Consider the following 15,921-nt stretch of genomic DNA (forward strand, 5'->3'; position numbering starts at 1 on the left):
CGCCCTTTCCAACCTTTACAGTTTATATGGAGCTGTCACTTTTGCCTGCCCAACAGCTCTTCAATACATATGCACTCTGCAAACACCCTATTACAAGCATGAATACGTGCTACTATCACTACAAAGAGACTTACGTAGTCCTGCGTCACCTATATATGCGGTCGTGTCCTGTACACAACCCCTCTGATTTTTTGATAAGTTTAGATTTATTGTTATTTGACTGTTTCTGTAGACAAAATAAAAAAAATGTTTTCTGTGTGTTGCATTACCGTTCATCCAGGGCACGATTACGAATGCATACAATTTTTGATATGAGTACAGAAGCTATTAATGGTTTAGTCAAATAACAACTTTAGGCGACTCAAATAACAAATATATTTTGCTATGGCGTCGTATGTGATATTTTTAATTTCGAATAACTTTAATCCGTATGTGTAAGCTAATTAAAACTAATTAATTAAATCAAATGACATATCTTAATTCGAGAATTGTACAGAGACTATAGATTACAGAAGTGACAAGGCATTTAAAACCCGCTGACTGATGGTAAACGGCAGAATAATGCGTACCGTCGGTGCCTTGTGTTCGTGTAGGGATAAAATAGACCCTACAGTGGTTCATAGCATTCAGCAACTCCTATTCCTGCCTCCTCGTGGTACCAGCCGAAATACGAGGAACTTTGGTGGAGATCGGGTAACCAACCCCGGTGGAAGCCAAGGTCGTATGCTGACAGAAAAGGAGGGCTCTTTCGAGCTGCGTTGGCCCTCCGGCGAAACAGGAGTTGGTGTAGCAGGCTTTGCAAGCCGTCACCACGAAAAATACTAAAGCACGGAACGAAGAACAAATAAATTCTTACTGAAACAATCGGAATAGACCCACGCGACGAAAAAGGACTATGGATTGGAAACTCGGGACGTGGAACTGCCGATCTCTCAACTTCCAAGGAAGCACTCGGGTGCTCTCCGACGTATTGAAGAGCCGCAAGTTCGACGTCGTAGCGCTGCAGGAGGTGTGCTGGAAGCGCTCAACGGTACGTACGTTCAGAGATGGACATACCATCTACCAGAGCTGCAGCAACACACACGAGCTGGGTACAGCTTTCATAGTGATGGGCGCATGTTGCAAGAATGCCGGACAATTACCCTGCAAAGATGGTGTTTGCCTCAAATCCTGTAGGAACAAGACGACCAGGAGCGCAGCGAGCAAGATGGTTAGACCAGGTGGAGCTAGATCTGGCGGAGAGTACTCGGTGTCGGAGGAATTGGAGAGCGGTAGCCCTCAAACGAGTTACATGGAGAAACTTTGTTCAACAGGCTTTGTCTTAGAACGGCAAGCCACCTAAGTAAGTAAGTAAGTAAAACCCGCTAAATTTTGAATCAAAGCGGAGTTACTTTTATTTATAATGTTACTCTGTAGGTAATTGAACTGCAGATCGCTAAATTTCGTTGGTGGCGACTGGGTGCTGTTCGATCAGTTAGAACCCCGAAAGTTTGGTATCGTGGCACTGCCGAAGATCTGTCGCAAAGGCGAGAAGGTGTGGAGGATCCGTGGCGGCATAGCGGCAATTTCCAGAGTGGTGGAGCGACCAATAAGCTGGGTCGAGAGTACTACGTGCCCACGCATCATATTTTCGTGGATTTCAGGGCAGCATACGATTCAGTTGAACGAGAACAGCTATGGCAGAAAATGCACGAGTACGGTTTTCCGGACAAACTGATGCGGCTGACCAAAGCTACTCTGGAGCGAGTGTTGTGCTACGTGCGCGTCTCGGGGGCACTCTCGAATTCTTTCGAATCGCGCAGGGGGTTGCGGCAAGGGTGAAGGTGTGATTCGGCGAGCGGGCATCGAAACGAGAGGAACGATCTTCAGCAAGAGTAGCCAACTTCTAGCAGACGACCTCGACATCATCATTAGAAACCTTGGAACGGCGGAGGCAATCTACGCCAGACTAAAAACGGAGGCTAGGAGGATAGGGTTATACATCAATGCGTCGAAAACCAAACATATGGTAGGAAGAGGCTCCAGAAAAAGCAACGTTTGCCTCCCACGGACGGTCACTATTGATGGTGATGAACTGGAAGTGGTTGATGAGTTCGTAAATTTGGGATCCCTGGTTACCGCCGACAATAATACGAGTAAGGAGATCCAACGACGCATTCAAGCTGGAAATTGAGCCTTTTCCTTCCGCAAGATATATTTGGGAGCATACGCTAATCAAAACGCTAATCAGACCGGTAGTCCTCTGCGGACTTAAATCAGTAACTTTGCTTACGGAAGACATACGTGTACTTGCTGTATTCGAACGAAAGGTGTTGCGGACAAACGGAAAGCAGAGAGAGGCAAAGGCGTGTGAATCACGAGCTACAGGCACTGCTTGGAGAGATTCCCATCGTACATCTGGCGAAATTTGGGAGACTACAGTGGGCCGGCCACGTCGCAAGGATGCCGGACGACTGTGCCAGTGAAATCCGTTCTCTTCAAGAACCCCACTGGCACCAGGAATAGAGGGGCGCAACGTGCTAGAAGGCTCGACCAGGTTGAAGTCGGCTTGTGTGTGTCGAGACGCGCAACGAATTGGCGACGAGTAGCCGAGGACTGAGTGAAGAGACATTCTTGACACGGCAAGAGCCACCACGACTCTATGTTGATGGAAGTAAGAAGTAACTGCAAGATAATATATTATATTACCAACTTTTTCGATGTCTGACGATGTTCCTACGATTCAGTCCACAGATATTGTGCTCGCCGCAAGAAACCTTAATTTAGAAGTGTTCCTGGAGATTAACTATACTGCCCATGGATGCATAGTTGACGTAAAAACCAAAATGACCAAAATGTACTTTTTCGGTCCTACGCACTCTTAACTATGTTGTTCACATGCCCAATACTCAAACAACATATGTCGACTAACATTTGAAAGGGGCGTATAAGCCAACTGTCAAACAGAACGAGTGAGAGTTCATTTTCTTATGCTGCTCCAGCAAAAAATAACTCTCACTCGTTCTGTTTGACAGTTGGCTTATCCGCCCCTTTCAAATGTTGGTCGACATATGTATGTTCGAAAATATTCGAGAAATTTAGGAAAATTGAGCTACTTTGCTATCCAGCTTTCCACGAGCGATAATGGCGGATATTGAGCACAAGTGGGCACAATCTTTTGACATTCATTGGAGGAGCGTCGAGTTCGCCCTGACGGAGTTACTATGGATACATTCATGATTGTTTGTTTTCGAGTGTAAAAATGTAAACATTGTTCAATTTTGCAAATCAGTTGAAGTATGGAACATAACTAAACGAATTCAAACTTTTATAGTGGTTTGCGGCCATAATTTGCTGAAGGCGCTGGCTCGGAATACTTTTTCACAAACGTGTGAATTAAACATTCGAAACATTACACATTAACGCAAACATTAACTTCATGTTGATCGAGCCGTTGTCTAGTTTGCTCTCGAACTGCGAACAGCGTCTCGACTTGATAAGAAACTTTCCGTTGCGTATTTGGACATTCTCCCTGAAATTTGCGAAAACTGCAAATCCACAATCCATAAAACTTGTTGTCCGTTCAATTATGTTCCTCCTTAGGTGATCTGCAAAATTGAACAATGTTTACATTTTTACATTCGAACAACAAACAATCATGAATGTATCCATAGTAACTCCGTCAGGGCGAACTCGACGCTCCTCCAATGAATGTCAAAAGATTGTGCTCACTTGTGCTCAATATCCGCCATTATCGCTCGTGGAAAGCTGGATTGGTTTCACGTAATGCTAATGGTTGACGTAATTCCCCGCATAATCAATCAGCATAGTAACCTATTTGTTTTTGTAGCTTTACGCCAAGTTATGTGAATAATCGTTAAAAAAACAGTCTGTTTATTCGCATAAACTGGCGTTCGCATTTTTTAAACACAATAAATGAGGAATGAATCATAAAACCCCATCAGTCCTGTTTTGATTAATAAACCCTGCTAAATTGACAGATTATTCGATTGAAAATTGTAGTAACCGTCCTTTGCGCTCTCCTACACCGTCTACCACACGACTGTTCATCAACGCGTTCGTCCATAAACTGAAAGCTTCTTTTTTTAGGACCGTCAGATGCAGACCAAGCATTCAACCACACACACACATTCATAACAACTTTGTCTGATCGAACTCTTTTGATCCAAGCAATTCAACGCAACCTATTTCCTTTTCTCTCTTCTTTCCACTGGTTTTCAACTGACCGTAACAGAAAACACACAAACACATTCAGGATTATTCTTCTGCGGATCTAACACGAAGCAGTCCACTCAAAGCAGTCTACGCATAAGGGTGCACACGTTACTTCATACTTTGCATCTACACTGAAATAAATATCGAAAGCAAATCATCAGTATTTTATACTTTAAATTTTCAATTTACTCATCTGCCGTATTCCCTACATTCACCTCCTCTCCTACTCTCTAAGCATACGATAGCAACAAACTACCATGAAGCATGTTTTTGTATCTTTCAGGTCTTCCGAAAGTTCTTTTTTGTATTCTTCACTCCCCCTTTTCGAAAATTTTTGACATATCTCGTTGGAATTATCTCACAAGGTGAAACAGTTCTCCACCATTGAAACTGAAGCGCAGTCGGATTAAAAGCAAACGGCAGTGTTCTGATTTGTCCCTTGATGTATTCTCTGTCAAAAAAATACTGTAATTATTACTGTCTGGATACGTTGACCAGCTCGAGCCCTTAGTCACAAAGCGTAGTAATAATTTCAAATTGTGGGGTAGTTATAATTTCAAAGTTCGTCGGCTGTGTTAAATGTTGATTAATTAAAATCGAACTCTAAAACATAAGTTCTTGACTGAATGGGAAGTAACTCATTAAATTGCATTCCTCCTTAAAAACCTTTTTTTTTGTATACCAGAAAGTCCTTAATGGTTAGGTTCAACCACATCGTGTCCTCCTCGATTCACAGCGTCCTCAGATGGCATCGAGACATTGCTCATACATTTCGCTCTGGCGTGTCCCTTCCTATAAAAATCATCGATTGATTGTTGTGTCCTATCTAACAAAATACATGTCGACTTGAGAAGAATGAATCAATTGTCCATATTCTAAAAGCATTCCATATTACGAATCGAATTACGACTATTCCTGATAACTGCTAGTGTAAACAATGAATTGTGGTTCCCAAAAGTCCAATCAAACCTATGCAATAATCATCACTTAAACTCTAGAAGTTCCAATTCGTCCATACCAATAGATTACAGAACCCTCGGTGCTTCTATGAAATAAGCTACATTCAGTGCGAATCACTTCAATTGCTACCATAACCGAGTCCACAACACGAGAAGTTCCATAAACCGACAATCCTTTGTTCACCGTAACTAGTTCGTCCCTCTAATCCGGATCCAAATAACAAAAATTCAATATTATCATAAGCAGCGGTTCTTGCACTTAAGAACTCGTATCTGACGTAGAATCTCGTACAGTCATCACAATAATCGGCTTGCAACACGCGAATGCCAGCGCTAATCACCCAATTCGTATTCTTCAAGCGAAACGAAACATTGACACAGATAACAGCGTCATATTGTATTCTATTCTAACAGTGTTCATATTCACAAAAAAAAGCCCTATTATTTCAACATTACTCGAAATGTTTTTTTTTTCTTTGCAGCAACTGATACAAATGGGAAGCATCTTGACCTCTTGCAACCATACCGATAATTCGTAACTTCAATTTATCTTTATTCCGATCGTCTGTAAGAGCTTGTCATGCCTGTATATCCAGCTTAGAAGAACCCGCCATTATTTGCATACTCTGTCACTTCAGTTGTTTCCACTCTTACCATTCCGGTGTACCCATACTTGCAAAACCAGACTATCGCTAAAAGTTTCCCACCGTTCAGTCTCACACAAATGACTATACCCAAAACTCATCGAAGAGCCCAAAACTCAGTTCGGTTTTCCGTTTATTTTGCTTTATAATCTATATACACACAAGTGTACTAAAAATCATTCCTTCCAAAGCAGTGCTCTATTTCATTTGTTGACATCCATACTATGGCGGCTATCGTCACGCATCCAAGCGAATTAAATTATTTGATGCTGAAAAGCGCTTTTTTTGGTGTTCTTCCCGGAGTAACAAGCACACACATATACAAGTAATCAACTATTTGAAGCTCATTTTTGAACAGCCTGCATAAAACGGATCAACTAATCGACGCTCTCTACATGTCGATATTCTTCCCAGGGGAGGAAAACGAAATAATTCTTCGGCCGCTCTTTTACGAACGCCACGCGAGCATGCCCATCAGCGGATCCACTTTTTCTCACGCTCACAAGTGTTTTTTTGGTGTTCTTCCCAAAGGAACGAGCACACACACAAGTGGATCGATTAAATGATGCTCTATATAAACAATCAGATCAATGTATCAGAATCGATACGAGCACACAAACGTTCTATTAAATTCCTTCCAGGGGCGCTATGTTCTTACGCACACAAGCGAATCCAAATATTTAACGCTCCCAAGCGTTCTTTGCGTCCTTCCCAGAGGAGCGCAACACGCACGTAAGCGTGTCCATACCAAACACGCACGCAAGCGTTGTTATATTCCCTCCCAGGGGCGTTATGTCCTTACGCACACAAGCGAATTCTAATAATTGACGCTCACAAGCGTTCTTTGCGTCCTTCCCAGAGGAGCGCGACACGCACGCAAGCGTATTCAAATCAAACAGGCACGCAAGCGTATTCAATCACCGTTGTTTTCGAAATTGCGAAAGTGCCATATTTAGCAACATTCCTTTCTTTTTCCACGAATACTTACTTTCTGGGAGCGGTTTGCGCCAATGTAGTAACCGTCCTTTGCGCTCTCCTACACCGTCTACCACACGACTGTTCATCAACGCGTTCGTCCATAAACTGAAAGCTTCTTTTTTTAGGACCGTCAGATGCAGACCAAGCATTCAACCACACACACACATTCATAACAACTTTGTCTGATCGAACTCTTTTGATCCAAGCAATTCAACGCAACCTATTTCCTTTTCTCTCTTCTTTCCACTGGTTTTCAACTGACCGTAACAGAAAACACACAAACACATTCAGGATTATTCTTCTGCGGATCTAACACGAAGCAGTCCACTCAAAGCAGTCTACGCATAAGGGTGCACACGTTACTTCATACTTTGCATCTACACTGAAATAAATATCGAAAGCAAATCATCAGTATTTTATACTTTAAATTTTCAATTTACTCATCTGCCGTATTCCCTACAAAAATGTTTATAGCAAAGATTATATGGCCTTGAACGTTTTTCACGATAAAAATGGGTTTTCTCAACAATCATGGTGCTGATCGTTACGTCGACTATGCATCCATAGGCAGTATAGTAACTAATTGAAAGACTATTTTTGCAAATAAAATATGTTAGAATACAGTCGAATAATCGACTTTTTCAGACCAATAAACAATATATAACCTATTAAATGTAACGGTAAAGTATGGGAAAATTTGACCTTGAAAGCTTTTGTTAACTGGAAAACTGGACTGGACTGGACTGGAAAAGAATCTTTTCATGCAAACAGCACTATTGCTAGATTTTTTGTGAACCGAATGGTATAGGAATCACCATAATCCCTTCTGAATTGGAAGAGCTGTTATCGTTCAAAATCTTTCATTCCTTCGTTACGCTGGGCCACCTGGAAAACTTGGAATGACACCCTACGTTAAGACGTAGTTCTACGTCAAAAGTAATCAAATTTAGTATTGTTTAATTGTTTAACAAGTTCATTTCTATCGGTTTTTTATTGAAATTGACAACCACATAATTTAAAAATACTCTTCTTCTATTGCCCATCACCAACCTTCAACCCTTGGCACGATGCGGACGCCTACGGATTGCCGATGACGGGAGAACCATTTATTAATTGTGAAGTAGGATTTACTGGTGAGCTGAAAACATGTTTTTAAAAATGGCAGTGAAATGTTGCGTAAATCGAGCGAATTTCGAAAATTAATCCATGCTGAGCACCCTTCAAGTAGCACTAGCGATCGTGAGTAATGATACCCGATTAGAGTTGACAACTTTTCGCTGTATGTCCGCTTCGCGAAAACAGAGATCCCCATGTAGAGGCCAATCAAAAGTTGTTCAGCGTGATTCGATACGATACGATGCGGTATGGTTGGCTATTTTTAACTGTGTACTGCATTTCCGATGAACTAGAAGCATGCTGTTGGAATTATTTCGTGCGGACTTACCACAGTCTCATTTTTCCAGTTTTACCAAATTATGTAGAAAAATCTTTTGCTTTTAAAAAATTGACAAAATGGTCGGGTTCTGTCGTCATCAACAACAGGAAGGAAAACCCAACAGGATACAAACGGACCGAAGCGCCACCCAGATTTCGAACACATTCCATTTACATGTATGTCACACTTCGAGCATCCGCGACCCAAATAGTGCAAGGAAAATCCTACACGAGAAGAAGGTAGGACTAACGGTATCGCTGGCTGGGAACCTGCCCACATGGCTTTCCCTCGCTTAACCTGTCCGCATGAAGATACCGTCTACCGGTGCGGCGTAGAGATTAATTATTACATTCTGCCAGACTGAACGACGGTGGACAACTAGCAAATGAGCAAAGATTTCAGTGAGCATGCGGTCCTATATCTGTCTGTCGGTAGGTGACAGCTTGCTGACGGGTAAATTTCCACAGGTGTCGATTTGTTTAGGTGAAAACTGGTTTCGGCCGGTGGCGGTCGTTCCTTTCGCGTGATGCCATTTTTGTTCGATTACATTGTATCATAGTTATATTAATTAACATCAACTTATTTTATGATTTCCACTTAAGTGAGGCATTGACAAACGTACACGTTGTCGCTTGATCAGTTTGACACAGCTGTTGGGTGCCATGTGATTGATTTTTCGTAGAATTTCTGATCATCTCGACTAATTTGTTAAACAAACAGGTGGTGAAAGCTACGCTGAGGTTTCTGTTCAAGAGATGTACCGATCGTAATATTTTATATGATGTAATACGTGGAAGAATTTGGTAAGAGAAAAAACTTCCGTGATCTCAGATTGCACTGATTGAAGTCATGTCGTTTGATCTTTACGGCAAAGTTGCCAGCCTATCATATCACACTGTGTATGTTTTATTGCTTCTAATTGAATATCACACTCCTAAATATTTTCGATTAAAATCTACGGTTACGCTGTATGTTCGTTTCCCTAAACATTCGCGATACAAAAATTCCGAAGCAACCGATCATTCAATTAGAGCTGACGTTAACTGGAGACGAATTTTCGTTCGTTCAAGCGCGCTTGGGTACTAATCCGTTCGGCAAGGTTGACTTAGTTCACGCTCAGCGGTTGGCTGGCAGCCATTTATACACCATCGATTTGTTCCACCATGAAGTTATATTTCGAATTTTAGCTTCTGGTTCTGAAAGTTTTGATTAAACATGAATTTCATAGAATGATTATATGCGTCAATTGTCACACTCAATAGGATCTAATCTGCAATCTCTGATACCAAAATGAAGACACACTGGATAGGGCCCCAGTACTGGGCCAATATAATTACCTTCCAAGGAAAATTTATCAGACTCAATTAGCTGTCTTAATTTTCTTTATTACCATCGGAAAAAAGTAAATTTTTTGACGTAGGACTACGTGTTTTAGGAAGGTGGCTGGTATAGGGGGTAATTCCAAAAAATCTTTCTCGAAAACTGGTCAGCTTAGCTTAGCTAACAGCTTAGCGGTTTCCCGACCGATTTTCAATATTTTTGCACCAACCGATCGGAACATCTTCTAATTGGCTCAAATGAAGAACGCTATTATTTCGTAAGTGTACACTATTGAAAAATTGAAAATAATAAACTATTGTCCAATTAGAAATTCTCGCATCCTGATTGGTCGAAGAAAAGACGTCATCATGGTTTTCAGGTGTTTTTGCCAAAAAAGCGACAGAAACTCCTCGTCCCAATAGGTCGAAGATTTTTTACGGCACTTAAACCTATACCAATTTGATATCTGTGCTTGGGAAGTACTTCAGGGTCAGGGAAGGTTTTGTTCAACCGATGTTATCGTTTCAGCATTAAACTTATTCCAATGTGATGTCCTGCAGGTAAACAATTTTCTTAAAGCATAAAACCACCCCTTTTCTTCAACCGCCTTTAACTATTTAAGATTGAAATTAGCCCCAATTTGATGTCCCGAAGGTGAAACGTCATCGAAAAGTGAGCGGTCATCCTTACCTTTTGCCAGATTGTATCCGTATAGGTACTGCGGAATTGGTTCGAAACTGTTGTCTTGCATTTGTGCATGTGACGTGACACAGAATACTCAAAGCGAGGACAATCAGCGACAGAAGAGTTTTGAACGTTTCATTTGCTGCTTTGCATCAGTTAGTTGCTGGCAATTCTTTAGTTTCTATATTCAAACATTGCATTTAGATTAATTTCTTTCAAAAATAATGGACAACACAAGGCAGGAGGGACCCATAGTGATGCTAATGTTTATTTGACTGTCAACTCAGTATAAGGCAGTAAGTTACAAAACATTTTGCAATGAACTTATTTAGTAGCTTACAATCATGAGAATGAATAAAACGATGTAAAAAATTTTCGAGTTGTAAAAATTTGGATTTCTTAAGCACAACCAAGCCACTTTAACAGAACAATTTTTTGAATTTAGTGAAATTAGTTGTCATCGATGCTGCCAATTTCAAAAGCAGTTTTTATGTTTAAAACAAAAATTCTGTTCATGAAAATATATTCGCTGTGTTGAGATTGGCAAGAAGAATGCAGTATTTACATTTCTATAAACAGAATCCCGCTTTTGGGCCTAAAAATTGCTTCCTGAATTGGGCTCTCCGACAAAAACTACATATACAGCCCTAAGGGTTGTACGAAAGGGCGACGTGGGACTATGTCCGATCATTAAATCAAAGACTAATGTAAACTGCTTTTCTGGCATATGTATGTTTATAAGAATCTGTGAGTGCCATTGTTTAAGTGAATGCTAAAAAGAGAAAAGCGAAATATTCAGATTCAATTCTTCATTGAATGCAATGGTGGATTTGAAACTACGTGGACGTGGGTTCATAAGTACAACGCCTGCAATGATTGAGACATAGAGATTGCTTGATTAGTTCTAGAGTTATGAGGAAATTCGTATTTGATTTGTATGGAAGCCCCCCCTCTTAGAAGGGCAACGGGTCTCAGTACACCATAGAAAAAATTCCTGACTTCTGAAACCCCCACATGCTAAATTTGGCTCCATTTGCTTGATTAGTTCTCGAGTTTTGAGGAAATTTGTGTATCATTAGTATAGGAGCCCCCCCCCCCTCTTACGCCCTCCACGAAATTGCTCTCTGACACCCTCCATAAAATTGCTGGTCATTTTATTTATCCAACGACACATAAATTGTTCAGTTTCGTTCAGTAGTTAAGTAGTTATTACCATTTGAAATCTTTCATTCAAACGTTACGCTTCTATTTTCGTTTTCACAAAGTGCTACCCAGTCCCAGTATAATAAACAAAGTCAAAAGTGAATGACTGCTAATTTCCCGTTAACATTCATTCGAAAATAATTGAATATTCTCAACTTGCAGTCTCAACAAACCCTATATATGCTGCATGTAGCATGTATACATAAAGAATTGTATTATTACATGCATGAATATGCTACTATCGCCACAAAGAGACTTACGTAGTCCTGCGTCACCTATATATGCGGTCGTATCTTGTACACAACCTGTCTGATTTTTTATTTAATTCCAGTGAAATAGTGACTATAATGGCATCGGTTTACTCGCGGGACATCCAGTCCATCGAACGCGTAGTTGATTAACAGCAAGAGGTGATGTGTTTGGTATCCAGATAGTGGGAAGCTCCTGCTGAACCTAGTTGTACTGATCGTACTAGTGGAAGTACGGCATTTCGACAGTCGGAATAGGATGTAATTCACGACGTTTCAGCTGTGCCGGTGTAGGTAACTTCACAGCCGCTTAGCAACAAATTCCCGAGCAGAGCTATGCCGATGAGGGCGCTTCACAGCCGCTTAGCAAGGTACATTCAGCTTCTGAAAAAATGTTGCCTTCCTGTTAAGATTTAGTATTACATATTCTCTTTTCAACAACAACACATTGCATTTGTTGTGGAAGCCTTCAATAGTGTTGGCAGTCTAAAGTATGCTTATAACGTTTTCTTTCCTGTTCCATACTTCTGGAGGCAAGCATGGATTCGACCTCCTGGTGGAATCGTCTTTCTATGTTTTACAATTTACAATGTAATTGTCAGAAATATTATCGAAAAAATGTTCCATTAGCTTGACAGCTGATTTCTTAATGATAGCCCGGCCTTGAGCACTTCTTGGACATCCAAAAAGGCCAAGGCTTGAGATTACCAAAATGCTAACTGTATTTTGATAGCTTTTGGAATATTGTCCGTTTAATCCAAGCTGTCAGAAAATACCATTTTTACCGCGTGCACTTCCGCAATCTTAAAGTCGGTTATTATAACCGCCGGGTTAGCTTAATGTTATTATCGGTGCCTCGTTTCTTTACTAATTTAAAGCTTTTTTAACCCATTTCCTCCCAGCGTTGCGAAAACGCAACGCACTTTCATTCGTTTCCAGAGAAGGCCCGGTTGAAGATATCAACATGGACCCTGAGAAACAAAGAAAGATTGGAAAAAAATCTAACCGACCTGTTTTTGCTCAAAGGTCAGATGTTACATATAACATAATTACAGCTGTGACAAAACAACAGGTTTTGCTATTTTTGAGACAGTTAAGAAAAAATGCTCATAAAACTCGATTTTACCTCTATTAACGCCTGACCTATCAATCAGTGTTAGTAAGAATCGGTTGCTTGCCAAAAAAAAAAACTTTGTTTCATAATTTTGATTATTTTTGTAATTTTCAGATAGGTTTGAAGCTTTGCGTTGCGAAAACGCAACGCTAGGAAGTAACGATATTCAAAATTTGCAACGGGAATGTTTGTTTTCGTTCGTTCGCTGCGGTGTTTCATTTCATGTCGTTGCTTTTTAGTAAACAAATGAATGTAAATCTTATCATTCGCTTATTTAAAATATTCCGGAAACATTATAAAAGTTTACATAACATAGAATTCGCTGCTTCAAACACTGATGGCAGATGGAGAAGCCGTTGTGATAAGAGCGTAATAAAATTGTTAAAGTACCTTTGCCTCCGGAATAACTGGAGGAATTGAGTGATGGCTACGACAGTATCATGGACCCAAATTTAATGTTACAACCTTTCCGGAACGTGTTGGTAGGCATTTAATCATCTGCGATGACATGCATTTAGCATTCAAACTGCATACTATGCGTCTAGTGCATAGATGGTCTCCAACCCAAATGTTTCGATATCTATCATAAAACATAACATGTAATACTCTAAGCCGTTCATTTAATCTTTATTAATACTCAAAATCACAAGAAAAAAATCCCAAATTTTATTTAACGGTAAAAAAGTATGAAGCATTCATATGCATAATAATGAAGGTATGCAAAAACGGTATACCCTTAATGCCCAGCGTTGCGTTTTCGCAACGTAGCGTTGCGGGACACAGGGTCAAAATTAAAAATACATGTCAGCGGTTTTTTCTTAGTTGACCTAAAAGAGAATTTTCCTGAAAATTTCAAATTTCTATCCCTGGTGGGAAAAGTGTGGGGCTTAATGGGTTAAGTGTCCGGAAGTAAAACGTGTACAAATGGAACGTCCTTCTCTGTAAATTCATGTTTTGCATAAATTTGGCGACAATCAATCGGAGCAGATAAAAAGGTGTCATCTAAGCCGATCGCCCTTCTAAAATCTAAAATCTAGCCGATCGCCCTTTTTGTAGATGGAACCAACCACGGGAATTAACGTTCGTTGCATCTCTTTCAGTTATGACTGTTATAACTTTCTATCTGACCACCTTGCGGTCATTTGTAACCAGGTTTCCCTCCTCGTCCCAATAAATATCAGGCTTCGGAGTGTATCCTTTACGAGATTGGTTCACCTTCTCATGAACTTGCACGTCTCATTACCCCGGAAGGGTTGTTCTAGCTCTTTTTCTGGCGCTTTTTCCTCTTCAGGATGGTGGTCAATTTATTCCGCGCTCGTCAATACTTGGCAAATTCTTCCTCGCGGTAATCGCTTGTTGACATTCTCCGTCAAACCAACTATTTCATACACTCGAGGTCTTTTTAGTCTTTAAGGGTCGAAACTCCTAGCTCCACAGAGGAAGGTAGCGCTTCATGCAGTACACGCGCCCAGTTCTGGGCAACTCGCGGCTTACCTAATTGACGAATGTTTAAATGAGAAGGGGACGTCGATCTTGATGTCCCGAGGCGAACAGGCGACAATGCATGTTTATGATGGTGTAGTTGAAGAAACAGTCTTTTATTCTTAACATTCACGTCCTCCCGTTGATCACTTTCCAGTCCATTACGCGATTCTGCATTCTGCTCATTACTACGAAGAGTTTCAAACGAAATGAAATTCATTTTACAGCAGATGCAAAGATAAATCATATTTCCATGCAAAAGTAATCAAAAAGCAAGATGTATTTTCTTTCAACAGAAATCATGAAAAGTAACTTAATGAATTTCATGTTTATTTAACAATGCTGGTAACTATCAGTAAAATATTACAAAGTTTGTAGGGAACTCTGCATATATGTACCAGAAAGAAATTAAGTTGAGTCGTAAAAACAAGATAAAGTAAGCAAAACCACAGGAACAATTAGGATTGTTCGACTAACATGTGTTACAAAATGGAAGACATGAGTATGATAGTAAGACCACAGTTGCGACTCGATGTTCATCAGAACTTATGTGTCAGTTCGTCCGTACTGGACTCTGTTTCTCTCCTTAGAGTGATGCCCGGATTTGTTCCACCATTAACCATCGGGTTCAGTGAGCGTTGCTTGATATGTTCAATAAGTTGCGGATTTAATTCATCGTCCTACAATGAGCACACAATGAATCAAGCAATTAATTTTTCGGTAGCGGAAAAATATCTGACTCACCTTCCTATTGGATTTAAAGAGGTCGTTGTCGATACCGATAAAGTCCGATTCATATGACTGAACACTGAAACGAAACAGTATTTCTATATAATGGACGACTAGAAAACTATTCAATCCTTTACCTAATGTCATCGAAAGCTCCTTTGGGAAATTCGCGATCATTCAACACCGGATTGGAACTCTCCGTCGCGAAAACGTTTGTCGTGGGCACCTTCCGACCTCCGTTGATGTCGGAAGCAATGGAAACAAAATCGGGAGCCGACAGAGCCTTCAGCTGCCGGGTAAGGCTGCGCGTCTTGATGCAGAACGCAACCAGTAGTATAACGCATACTCCGGCCAGAGCGGACGAAACCACAATCAGCACGATTTGGAGCAATTCTTGTTGTTCATCGATTGCTTCAATGCTCGTAATGGGCACATCCTGCAGCAGTAGCTGCCGGGCAGAAAGCGCCGTTTTCAGGTTGGTCACAAATACGCGATCGTTGGAACGTCTAAAACGAAGTGTACGGAATTAGAGTGCCCTGGGAAGGTGGCAATGTGAACCTACTGCTGAATTTCTAGCGCCTCGACGGCTTCATTGTCGCGAATGAAATGCGCTCTTACATCGGTTACTCGTTGATCGACATCAGCACGTTGCACTTCCCCGAGCGTACCCTGAACTACATCATCGATGTTGCAAGCCATTTCATAATACGCAGTAAACTGTTCCTCTAGCTAATTATTAGGATTACCAGGTTAGGAATGCGAATGGAACGATTGAATAACTCAACTTACGAAGTTTCTTATTTCTGGAGTATCGACTTCCGTCTTGTAGTTAAGGAATACGAACTTTACGCGGTTGGATTCTGTAATCAGGTAGATCTTCACGGATGCCGTAGCCGTGTGGTCAACTGTT

The 15,921-nt window shown here is 40.8% G+C and overlaps 1 protein-coding gene across 1 annotated transcript in view; it reads right to left on the minus strand.

Moving 5' to 3' along the window:
• Positions 1-14,821: 14,821 nt before the first annotated feature.
• LOC128745468 (cadherin-23-like) overlaps positions 14,822-15,921 on the minus strand; it is a 30,255-nt gene continuing 29,155 nt past the window's right edge. The window contains exons 17-21 of the mRNA XM_053842543.1: positions 15,797-15,916; positions 15,574-15,736; positions 15,149-15,517; positions 15,027-15,090; positions 14,822-14,962 (exon numbers count right to left, since the gene is read on the minus strand). Coding sequence (XP_053698518.1) covers positions 14,822-14,962; positions 15,027-15,090; positions 15,149-15,517; positions 15,574-15,736; positions 15,797-15,916 — 857 coding nt within the window. The remainder of the gene's footprint in view (positions 14,963-15,026; positions 15,091-15,148; positions 15,518-15,573; positions 15,737-15,796; positions 15,917-15,921) is intronic.

This window comes from Sabethes cyaneus, chromosome 1, assembly GCF_943734655.1.
Source record: "Sabethes cyaneus chromosome 1, idSabCyanKW18_F2, whole genome shotgun sequence".
Taxonomy (NCBI): domain Eukaryota; kingdom Metazoa; phylum Arthropoda; class Insecta; order Diptera; family Culicidae; genus Sabethes; species Sabethes cyaneus.